General features: G+C 38.2%; 1 protein-coding gene across 1 annotated transcript; it reads right to left on the bottom strand.

The window, feature by feature from the left end:
• Positions 1-9498: 9498 nt before the first annotated feature.
• PUDP (pseudouridine 5'-phosphatase) lies at positions 9499-10594 on the bottom strand. The gene has a single exon (XM_084779035.1). The coding sequence runs from the start codon at positions 10578-10580 to the stop codon at positions 9879-9881; it is 702 nt and encodes a 233-aa protein (XP_084635161.1). The 5' UTR covers positions 10581-10594; the 3' UTR covers positions 9499-9878.
• Between the last annotated feature and the right edge of the window lie 1516 nt (positions 10595-12110).

Here is a 12110-nt window from a genome sequence, read left to right as displayed (position 1 = left end):
CTCTGTCCTGAGATGATAATATACTTTGCTGCACAGAAGCTGATAAGTTTCATGTACTCCCATGAGTCAGCTGTTCATTACAATGTCTGCACTACCAGGGTCCTGTTCAGAAAGTCCTTCCTGTGCCTTTAAGTTGAAACATATCCCCTACTTTCTCTTCTATCAGACACAGGGTACTGGGTCTCATATTGGTTGAAGATGCTGTCTTTCCTCCCCTGTGTAGTTTTAGCCTCATTGTAAAAACTCAGGTGAGTATAGACTTACATTTGTGTCCTCAATTTTTCTGATTGATCAATGTGGCCGTTTTCATGCCTCTGAAAGACTCCACCTAGCAGAGGATCCAAGCAGGTGCTGAGACACACAGCCAAACTTTGGAGTGGATCATAGGCAGTGTTATGGAAGAGCTGGGGAATAGAAGGACCTAGAAGGGACAGGAGCTCCACAAGGAGACCATGTTGCTTTTATTATTATTATTATTATTATTATTATTATTATTATTATTATTATTATTATTACATCATCATCATCATCATCATCATCATAGTTTAAGATCAGACACTCAAACCTCCAATAATGTTTTTTATTGTTCAATTTTTTTTTGGCCATCCTGAGTCTTTTTTGTTTTCATGTGAAACTATAGGTTTTTTTTTTTTCAATTTCTGTTTTGAATTGCATTGGAATCTTGATGGTGATTGTATTGAATCTATAGGTTGTTTAAATTTTCATGTTTACTTTCACAATATTAATTCTACCAATTCATGAGCATGGAGGTATTTATATCTTCTGGTATTATTTCCAGTTCCTTAAGAGTCTCGAAATTTTCCTTTGGCAAGTCTTTCATACACTTTGATACATTTATTTCAAGTTTTTTCTCTTTTAGCTATGATGCCTCTGAGTGCTCTCTTGATTTCTCCATTAGAATGTTTGCTGTTAGTAGACAGGAAGCCTACTAACATTTGTGTGTTAATTTTGTAGCCTGCTACCTTGTTAAATGTGTTTATCTGCTTTGGAGAATTTCCCATAGTCTTTAATGTAGAGAATCATAGTTTCACAGAAGGATAACTTTGACTTTTTTTCCATAGCCCTCTTATCCTCTATTGTTTTCTTGCTACCGTCTTTCTTCAAGCACTGTATTGAACAGGAACAGGAATAAAGAGAGTGGACAACTTTATCTTGTTCCTAGTTTTAGCTGAGATGCTCTAGCACACAGAGATAACACTGTTTTCCCTAAGTACTTTATATAGCTCCTGGAAAGAAACCTATAATGTGCACCTTCTTTCTCAAACTGGGACTCAGGGGGTTTCAACTGTGAAGCTATTTCAAACTCAGGTAGTAACTATCTCCCACTTACTGTTCAAGTATTCCCATACTGGTTCCAGGGCGTCTCATACCAGGTCAGCACCAGGTCTCTGTTTACTTTCCTATGCTGTGTCCATAGCAGAGCTATGTTCTGCGACCTCAACTCTCAGATGCATTTCAGCAAGTTTTCTATCAGTTTGTTTTATTTTCCTTTGTTATGATGACCTCTAAGTATTTATTTTCCAGAGAAGAAATTCATTTATTTATTACTATGTGGTCAAAAAATAAATAAATAGAAGTTATCTAATGAGTTTTTAACTTGCTGAAATCTGAATAGCTTGTAACTACTTTTTCCTTGTATTTTACATATACTTTAGAATGGGAAAACAGAAAGGCCTCTTGTAGACAATAAAGGTTTTGATAGCAGGATAAATACAGGGAGCAAAATTTTATAAATAGACTATTAAAGAAGAAAAATCTTTTTACTAATATAGACATCAGTCAGCTTATTCATATTCCCTGTATGGAATGAATCTTCATTAATTCATCTCATCTGTTCTGTTGCTGAAATAATTATGTGTTCCTAAAGAGGTGAATAAAATGAAGTTGAGAAGTGTTCTTTCAAGATCTGTAAAGAATTGTCTTCGCATTTTGATGGGAACTGCATTGAATATGTAGATTGCTTTTGGTAAGATAGCCATTTTTACTAGGCTAATCCTACTGATCCATGAGCATGGGAGATCTTTCTATCTTCTGATATTTTCTTCAGTTTATTTCTATTTATCAATGGAATCAAATTGAAGACCCAGAAATAAACCCACATACCTATCGACACTTGACTTTTGACAATAAGGCAAAACCTTACAATTGAAAAAAGATAGCATCTTCAACAAATGGTGCTGGTCTAACTGGACATCTACTTGTAGAAAAATGCAAATAGACCCTTATTTATCACCCTGCACAAAACTAAAGTCCAAGTGGATTAAAGATGTCAACATAAAACCACACATACACTAAATCTGTTAGAAGAAAAAGTGGAGAAGATCCTGAGCTCATTGACACAGGAGACAACTTCCTGAAAAAATGTCAATAGCTCAGGCTCTAAGATCAAGAATTAATAAATGGGACCTCATAAAAAGCTTCTGTAAGGCAAAGGCACTGTCAATAGAACAAAATGACAGTCTATAGACTGGGAAAAGATCTTCCCCAACCCTACTTCTGACCGTGGGCTAATATCCAAAATATATAAAGAACTCAAGAAATTAAACACCACCAAACCAAATAATTCAATTTAAAAAGTGGGGTACAGACTAAACAGAATTCTCAACAGAGTAATATCAAGAGGCTGAAAAACATTTAAAGACATTCTCAATATCCTTAGTCATCAGGGAAATGCAAATTGAAATGACTTTGAGATTCCATCTTATACCTATCAGAATTGCTAAGATCAAAAACTCAAGTGACAGCATATACTGGTGAGGATGTGAAGAAAGGGCAACACTCATCCATTACTGGTGGGAGTGCAAACTTATACAAACACTCTGGAAATCAATCTGGCACTTTCTCAGAAAACTAGGAATAGTTCTACCTCAAGACCCAGCCATACCACTCCTGGGCATATATCTGAAAGGTGCTTCACCACACAACAAGGGTATTTGCTCAACTATATTCATAGATGCTATATTCATCTTAGCCAGAATCTGGAAACAACCTATATGTCCCTCAACCGAAGAATGGATAAAGAAACTGTGGTGCATTTACACAATGGAATGCTATTCAATTATTAAAAATAAGGAAACCTTGAAATTTGCAGGCAAATGAATGGAACTAGAAATGATAATTCTGAGTGAGGTAACCCTAACCCAGAAAGACACACCTGGTATATACTCACTTATAAGTCGATTTTAGCCACGTAATACAGGATAAACACACTACAAAACACAGATGAAAAGAATCTAAATAATAAGGTGGATCCTAGGGAGAATTCTCAATTCTCATTCAGAAGGACAAATAGAATAGACACTGGAAGCGATTGAAGAGAAGGAACAGGAGGAGAGGCTACCATAGAGGTGCTTGGAAAGACTCCACCCAGCAGAGGATCCAAGCAGATGCTGAGGCACACAGCCAAACTCTGGGGTGAAGCACAGGGAGTCTAATGGAAGAGGGGGGGGGATAGAAGGACCTGGAGGGGTCAGGAGCTTCACAAGGAAACCAACAGAGCCAACAAATCTGGGTGAGGAGGCTGCAGAGACTGATGTACCAAGCAAGGACCATGCATGGTGAAGACCTAGACCCTCTGCTCAGATGTAGCAGATAGGCAGCACAGTCTCCTTGTGGGTCCCATAATATGTGGAATAGGGACAACTTCTTACATGGACTGTGGCTTCCACACATAGATCACTTCCTGCTTCCAGGGAGGTCTTCCCAGGTCACAGAGGAAGAGGATATAGGCAATTCAGATGGTACTTGATAGGATGAGGTCATATATTAAGGGAGGAGGGCTCCCCTTTCTGAGGACTAGGGGAGAGAGGGAAAAGGTATAAGGGAGGGAGGGTGGGAGGAGGTGATGAGTTAAGGGACTACAATCAGGATGTAAAGTGCACAAATTAAAAATTAAAAGAAATATGCTAACTCTTGACCACACACAGCCTACCTCAAAGAAGATGATGAGCATCAACGAACCTCCTTATAGAGATGGCTTCAAATGTGGCAAACAAGCCACTGGGTAAAATGTCCTCATTTCAGCGACAGGCAGAATTCTGTCTAAAAATTGGCAAGCTTGGATTCAGGCAGAGTTGAAGGCCAAACTCTGCCAAGACAGTGCAAGTAAGTCCTCAATAGTTCCTGCTTCACAAATATGTCTGTCAGATAAATTGGGCCAAAAGACTGACGATGATGCTCCAACATTATAGAGAGTTTTGGGTGACTGATCAGGCACAAACTGTCTCTGTCATTTTCTCATTTTGGAAGCTGCTAAGCAGAACTTCCTGTATATTCAGGTAATTAATTTTATTCCTTCTCAAGTATTTGATGGGGTTGAAGACCAGATAGTTTAGTTTTACAATTAAGCTTAATTGTTCAGGGGTTAAGATGTTTTTGGGTCTAGATGGATGTTTTAAGTTTATAGAGATGAGATATGATAGACATTGATCTACACTCAGAATTTTAGACTCACCAAGATAGGAAGCATGTTTTCTTCAAGGTTGCCAAATACAAATGGTTAAAACACAATGAACGTAACATTTATATGATTCCTGACTATTTCGTTGTTCTTCTTGCTATAGGTAGTTTATTGTATATATGTATAATAATATAAATATATATGTAAAAAAGAAAAAAATTAAAAAAATAAACAGTTATGAAAAACCAATTAACAAATTTTAAGCTACAAAAGTAGGACACAAAGTTGGGAGGGAGAAGTGTACTCTGCAGCAAGTGGGAAAGGGAGATGGAAAAATGAGTATGCTCAAGATACAGTGTATATATGTAAGGAAGATTAAAAAATAAAATTTAAAATAAAAAAGAGGTGAATAAAGAAACAAGAAAGCAGACTGAAAAGCTGTCTTATGCCGCCTACAGCTTCCTTCTCCACTTAGGACTTCATGGACAGGGCACCATCCTTCCAGTTAGCAGACAGGTCTGGGGTGCTCTGTCTAGGACCCTCTAGTCATTTTTATAGGTCCTTTTTGATCTTCTACAAACCATTAATGCTATTGCAGGTTTTGAGTGAGCCTTTTCTTTTTTCTTGCCTACCAGAAGTATTAACCGTGACATCTTCCCTGCTTCTCACACTCTCAGCCATGTTTCATGAAGTGTCACACATCCTACCAACTTCACCTCTTACGTGTTTCTCAAGTGAACTGTTTCTCTTTCTCCATCTATGATGCTCACCTTACATCTGGGTTACTTTTGTTCCTCCTTATTTTTTCTCTAACTGACTCTTTACTCTACACACCCAACTATCATGTCTGCAAACTTAGTGTTCTGAAGACAGGTTGTGGCTCCTGCATGTGGTCTCTCAGCCTTTATACTCCCCCTTACACCTTCTCTGACCTCACCTTCACGTTTTACATTCCAGTCACTGACTTCCCTCTGTACTCAGTAGAGTTGATTTCCAATCCCCTCCTAGAGCCCCAGATGTGAATATCCAGTTGTTCTTGCATCTTTATATATAGATTCTAATAACTAGGAGTGGCCTTCCAGTGCTTGTCTTTGTCTCCTTCTCCATTTCCAACATCTACTTAGTAAAAGTGTCACTTTATCAGTCTGATTCTCAAAAGCAAAATAACAACCCAGAAAACAAAGTCTTTCAACTCTTCTCATCATTCTTACCAAACAGACATTTCAGCCTCAAGTGAACCAAGTTTCTGAGCCTAAATACCAAATGTGTCTGCTTCCTCCTTCATAATTCTCATTTATGCTCTGATGTGCACAACAGTTGTCTCCAGAACTCATGAACTGCCAAAGGGAGGTCTCCTAGTTGCTTGCTTCTTTCAGCTTTCCTTTAAACACCAATGCCAAAATGTCTTTAGGCACCACTGGGATTGCATCTTTGCATCTAAGAACTTCCTAGAAAACATGAAACAGAAACTAGATCCTTAGCCCGATTCCCATGGCATTTAGCCATATAACTGAGACGTTTCCAGACTAACTCCCTGTTCTCTGAACTCAAGCCCAAGGCTTCAGTTCAGTTCTGTATACACATGCACAATTGCTTCTTATATTGACACATTTCTCAGTCCTTCTGCAGAGACATTTCCTACCCCTTCCTTCAAGGTCTTGTTTAATTAGTGTCATCTTCCCAGAAGCCTTTCTCATAGTGAATGCATGGATGCGAATAAACACAACATCGGAAGATTTTTGCCTTTTCTTATGGTGTGTCATCTTTCCTGTAACTTACTATTTGTCCTAGTAGATAATGGCAATCCTGGGGTAAGTTAATTTCTGTTGTCACTAGTACATATACATGGGTGTCATCAGGGTGACCAAGAGAGCACAGTGAATATGTTGCTACATGTTCTGAGATGCCTTTGCAGTACAACCTCAGGAATGGAAGGGGGCTAAGCCTTTTCTTAGGAAGTCTGCTGCTTCTCTGGCCTATGTATTTAAAGAAGCAGTATGCTTCCCTTTCCCAAGCCTAGGTACTCTCTACCATACTGCTTTGCTTTGTGTACTTCATATCATTATCCCTATTTGAAAACATTTAGATATTTACTTTCTTTCTGTATTTTAGATTGAATGATCCTTAATGGCAGGAAATTGGTCTCATCCCTGTCTTACATAGAACTTCACACATGGTGTATATCCAACAATCATTGGTTAAATAAATGAATGGCCAAATCAATATCTATCTATATATTCAGGTCTGTTTTAATTGATAAAAATAATAAAAATTATAAGTGGGAAATGGATTTCTCTGAAATTTGATGGATAAAGACCAGCCTACAGTTTGGAAGGGATGATGAACTCTGTCTCCTTACTGGAGAAGGTCCATAGTCTCTGGGCATGGACATTGAATTTCTAACCCTTTCCCTAGAAGCCTAAGCCCTGCAAGTGACATGCCATGACTGGCTATTCTTTATTTTCCCTTCTAGTGGCATCAATCCCCAGATCAAGGCCTAATGGAAGCAGCTGCTGCTAAAGTGAAATCCAGTTAGGTAAACTGATGGGAATGAGTCGGCAGAGAAGCATCAAGCAGGAATAAGAACCCTAAAGCTCTTGATAGAAAGACATTGGTGTGTATTTAATACCCAGAAAATGATTGAATGTCTTGCTAAGCTGTTCCTTTAAAAGAAAGCACAAATTAGTGTAAGGCAATCTCACCTAGTGAACTGAATCTAAATGATGAAGTTTTGTGTTCTAAAGATTTATACTCCCATAAACTAGCATCTAAGTTTGTTTTGAGTAGCTGTTAAAATGTGTGTGTGTGTGTGTGTGTGTGTGTGTGTGTGTGTGTGTGTGTGTGTGTGTGTGTGTGTGAACTGGGTAAATATGCTATTTACTACATGAACGAATAATATATACTTCAAAGTCTATATGGTATAGACTATTTTCTTTACCTATAGTTTTCCATAGAGTGACATTAGAAAAACTGAGTGATTATTCTTACAGGAAATGCTGGGTTAGTTTCCACCAAGTCTTGGGTCACATCTTTGTCAACAAACAAACACTCCACATAGCCTTGCCTTGTGTACATTTTTCTTTGATGGCACCATATTTAATATACTATGGACTTAGTGGCATTGAATTCACAATCAGTAGCACTACTAGTCACCCTGAGTAGAGTATATCTGACTCTCATATTTCCTTTATGAGGACAGCTCATGCTTCTTGCACTTTGCAATACTATACAACATTCTAAACAGAGATCCAGCCACCCAAAGACACAAACACACAGAATGCCTGCCACTAACAGGCTTTGAGATGGACACATCTGCAGTAGCAGACCTAAAACAAAAAAGCGCTATAACACCTTGTCTGATGTCACCTAATATGTGCAGTGGCCAACTCAGAGCTTCTTCATATGCTCATATTTGTTTATGGATGACCACAAAAGCATCACAGGTAATGAGAGCAATGGAAATTTTATCAGGTGGGATAATTTACAACATATGATCTGCAATAAATGAGGATGGGTATTATGTACACACAGATAAAGTGATATATGTATGTGAAAATACTGAGAGAATAAAATTTTATACAGGAAAGTAGGCAGCAGTAAAACATTTTTCTCATAAAATTCATTTAACAGTTAAATAAATTTTGTTTGCATTTTAATTAGATTTATGATTTATGAGGAACTAAAGATATACACACACTAAATGTATATAACTACTATTTCCAAGAACAGTCCTTTCTAGCCTTCCCAAAAGCAAATCCAGACATCTCCTTTCAGGCCCAGTCTCTGTATGTATATATATATATATATATATATATATATATATATATATATATATATATATATATCCCCCACATCCAGGGACAGTCATCAGCACTCTTTCTTTCAGAGGCACAGAGGCATATACACCACGGAACTGAAAAATGCTACTAACAACAATGAATTGCTGAATTCTCTGGAAGGGTGACTTCAGCCTGGAGTGGAGAGCGCTCTTGTATTTTACATTTCTTTCTTTCTTTTTTTTTTTTTTAAATGATTTTACTTTGGCAAGTTGTAGCTGAATGACAAAGGCTAAGATAATCCCCAGAAGCATAAAAGTATCAAGAGTGCCAGTCAGTTATGCCAAGCTCCAAGTCTTACCAACCAAGTCAAAAATAGAACACTTCAAGTGTACATCAAAAGTGCAATATCAGGGACTAGAGAGATATCAGCGCATTCTGTTCATACAGAGCATTCTTGTTTGGTTCCCAGCATTGTTATGCGTCATCTTACAAGTGCCTGGAACTCTAGCTCCAGGGAATCATCTGCTGTGCCTTCACTTGAGTGAACATATCCCTACACAGTCACATATACATACATGTAATTTTATTTATTTATTTATTTATCTTTTTTGGCTTTCTGAGACAGGGTTATTCTGTGTAGCCTTGGCTGTCTTAGACTCACTTTGTAGACCAGGTTGGCCTCAAACTCACAATGATCTGCCTCCAGAGTGCTGTGATTAAAGGCATGCACCAACACGCCCAGCTTTTTTTTTTTGTCATACATGTAATTTAAAAATAAAACATATGGGTCTGGGTGGGGAGGCTCATGCCTTTAATCTTAGCACTCAGGAGGCAGAGTCAGAGTCAGGTGGGTCTTTGTAAGTTCAAATTCATTCTGATTTACATAGCTAGTCCCAGACCAGCCAGTAGTACATGGTAGGGTCCTGTCTCAATAAATATATAATAAATATTTTTAAAATATAAAATTAATATTCTTAAAGAGATACATATTTTTTTCTGAGGTAGAAAAATAAAGCTTGCTGATGATAAGGACAATGGTTCTTACCCAGGCTTCACTCTCAGGCTAATGAGCAGAGAGCGGGGCTGTCTCACCATTCAGCACTGCACTGTTAGTGTCAACTCTGAAGGACTAGAAGCAGTACATATTACACACATGTAATATAGATGTACATATGTTTATACACACATACAAAGACACATCCATATATGGATATGTGGTTTATATTTCCCAACTGTCAATGTTTAGAAAGACTAATATGAAAAAGAAGAGAAAATGTAATTTATATTTTATTTGGGGAAACTATATACTTTACATATATGCATATATATCCATAGACATACACATGATGCACACATGTAATTACATAGCAGGCATATTCATGCGTATATATACATGGATGCACACTCCCTTTTCTGTACACCAAGTCAGCTTTACTTTAGAAGGCAACTGCTGATTGTTAAGTCTGGGCTCTCTCTTGTTTTGTTTCCACTGTCAAATGTAGAGCAACTCACAGATGAGGCCAAATAAATAGTGGAACAGACAACTTTATGACCTGCAGTGACAATAAAGAACAATCTGGATGCTGTTGGTTTCCTAACTTTTCCCCTAAGCAATGTGGGTCATGAACCAGCTTTGGGTTCCATGAGGCCCACAAGCAGCATGTTCACCCATCAGCCCCTCACTCGTAAGCAGGTAGACCAAACATTTCTGGCTCGAAGTCTACCAGTGAACTCAGCACCAGGGTGGCTTTTTTGGTCAGCTCTATGCGCAGGTTTTCATTAGGTACCATGACCACCTGCATGCCACAAGCCACAGCTGCCTCTACCCCATTTGGAGAATCTTCAAAGACAAGACAGTTTTCTGGATCAGCGGGAGGAGAAAACCTCTTGGCACAGGTAAGAAATAAGTCTGGGGCTGGCTTGCCATGCAGAACCTCGGGATCATCTCCCAGAACGATGTGACTAAATAAATCAAAGAATGCCTTGTGTTGAGTGGTCTTTCTTTGGAAGGAGAGGGTCCCAGAGCTGGTGGCCAGGGCAAACGGTAGGTGTTTTTTCCGCAGGTAGTGGATCAATTTATCAGCTCCTGGCATGAGTGAAGCTGTGTGCACAATCTCCTTCAGCTTTGCCTGGCTTTCTTCCAAAAGCTCTTCTTTGGACATGGGTAACTTCAGGACCTCTATTATGATCTCTGCGCTTTCTAGAGCCTTCTTTCCCATGGCCATGGCTTTGACATCCCAATTATATTGCTTTCCGTAGCGATGGCATATTTCTTGAAACACCTCAGTATATAAGTCTTCAGTATTCAGAAGCAGTCCATCCATGTCAAATATCAGGTGTGTAACTGGCCGAAACTGGGGCACGGGAATGGCGTCCGCCATACTGAGGGTGGCAGATGGGCTGGGTCAGAAGAGGAGCGCATGCCCAGACAGCTTGTCCTACACATGCGTGGTGTGCGCCTCTGTGACATATTTCCATGGCAGGCTGACAATTCAAGAAAACTGTAGAGTCACGAGCTTAACAAAATCACCAGGTAAACACTCAACAAGAAGCAAGGAAGCAAATAATAATTTAGGAAATAAAGGAGACATCACGATGCATTATTTATGAAATACAAAACTTGGTAGAAACGAGTCCATTTGGAATGAATCAGGAAGCAGACATAGAAACGGAAGGAGAAAGAATGAAAGGAGTAAATTCTACCTTAACTAAACAAGCAAGCAAGCAAACAAACAAACTCATCCTTCATTCACAAAATAAAACAATGTTGTAAGACTATGAAATTAGCAATTAAAAGATAATAGATATTTTAAAAGAAAAGGTATCTCAGGAAATTTGAATTATTTTATCAAAAATTAGATAAAGGGAGTCTTTTCTGGTGAGGCTCCGTTTGTTTTTCTAAGGAGGCATGAGTTCATCAAGGAGTTTAATGCATGAAGAGAACAAATTTTCTTAAACAGTCTTAATGAATTTCTGATCACTCTTGTTACAGATGACACGCAGAAACTCAATCACTTCATATTCTGCAGAAATATGAATTTTGACAGGATCTGCAGACATCAGAACTAGAATCATCCTTGCCCTACATTTGTCACTAACCAATAAAGTTAAGTTGATTACTTAGGTCCTAAGTAGTCCTGAGTAAGACTTAAGGGACTAGAGGTGTAGTCAACCATTAAGAGCACCCGCTGCTTTTCCACGGGACCCATGTTTGATTCCTCGCACCCACATAGCCGCTTACTATGTAACTCTAATTTCCTGGGATCTGAAACCCTTTTCTGGTGTCCTTGGTTATTGCATGTGTATGCACATGGTGCACAGACATACATCTAGTCAAAGTATCCATATGCATAAGTTAAAATAATAATAAAAAAAAAATAAATTCAGTGTCCTATTAAGACCACGTCATGGGAGAGGCAGGTGGTAGTCATGTCAAATATTGTAGAATAAAGACTTACTCTTACAGTTACTAGATTTTTGTGTTGTGAATTATTTCCAAAGTGGTCATAATAACCAAGAAGCTGCAGATTTTAAACAAATAAAAGTGTATAAAAGTTGTAAGTTGATGGGTGATGATCTCTGTATGTCAACTCTAGGCAATTTGAAGATAGTAAATAATCCAAATGTCAAACCTAACCCCAACCAAAGCAATCACCACTACAAAGAATTATTTAAATTGGTTGCAAAATTAAATATGTAAAGTAAGTCTTCGAAAGTACCAAGAGTCAAGGCAGAATGTCATTAGCTACCGCATTTAGGATTAAATCATAATAAGAAAACATACTTAATATTGTGTCAATATGCTACTTACACAGGAAATAGATCCATCAAAACATCACAGTAAGAGCTGTAAATCAGTAGTTGTATGTCAATCCGGATTTAAAAATGAGTGTGTATTTACATACATACAT

Source organism: Acomys minous, assembly GCF_964271855.1.
Source record: "Acomys minous genome assembly, chromosome: 4".
In the NCBI taxonomy this organism is placed as follows: domain Eukaryota; kingdom Metazoa; phylum Chordata; class Mammalia; order Rodentia; family Muridae; genus Acomys; species Acomys minous.
This window is presented reverse-complemented; position numbering and strand designations above follow the sequence as displayed.

Coding starts and splice junctions, on each gene's coding strand:
- PUDP (XM_084779035.1), bottom strand. CDS start 10,580: ATGGCGGACGCCATTCCCGTGCCCCAGTTTCGGCCAGTTACACACCTG.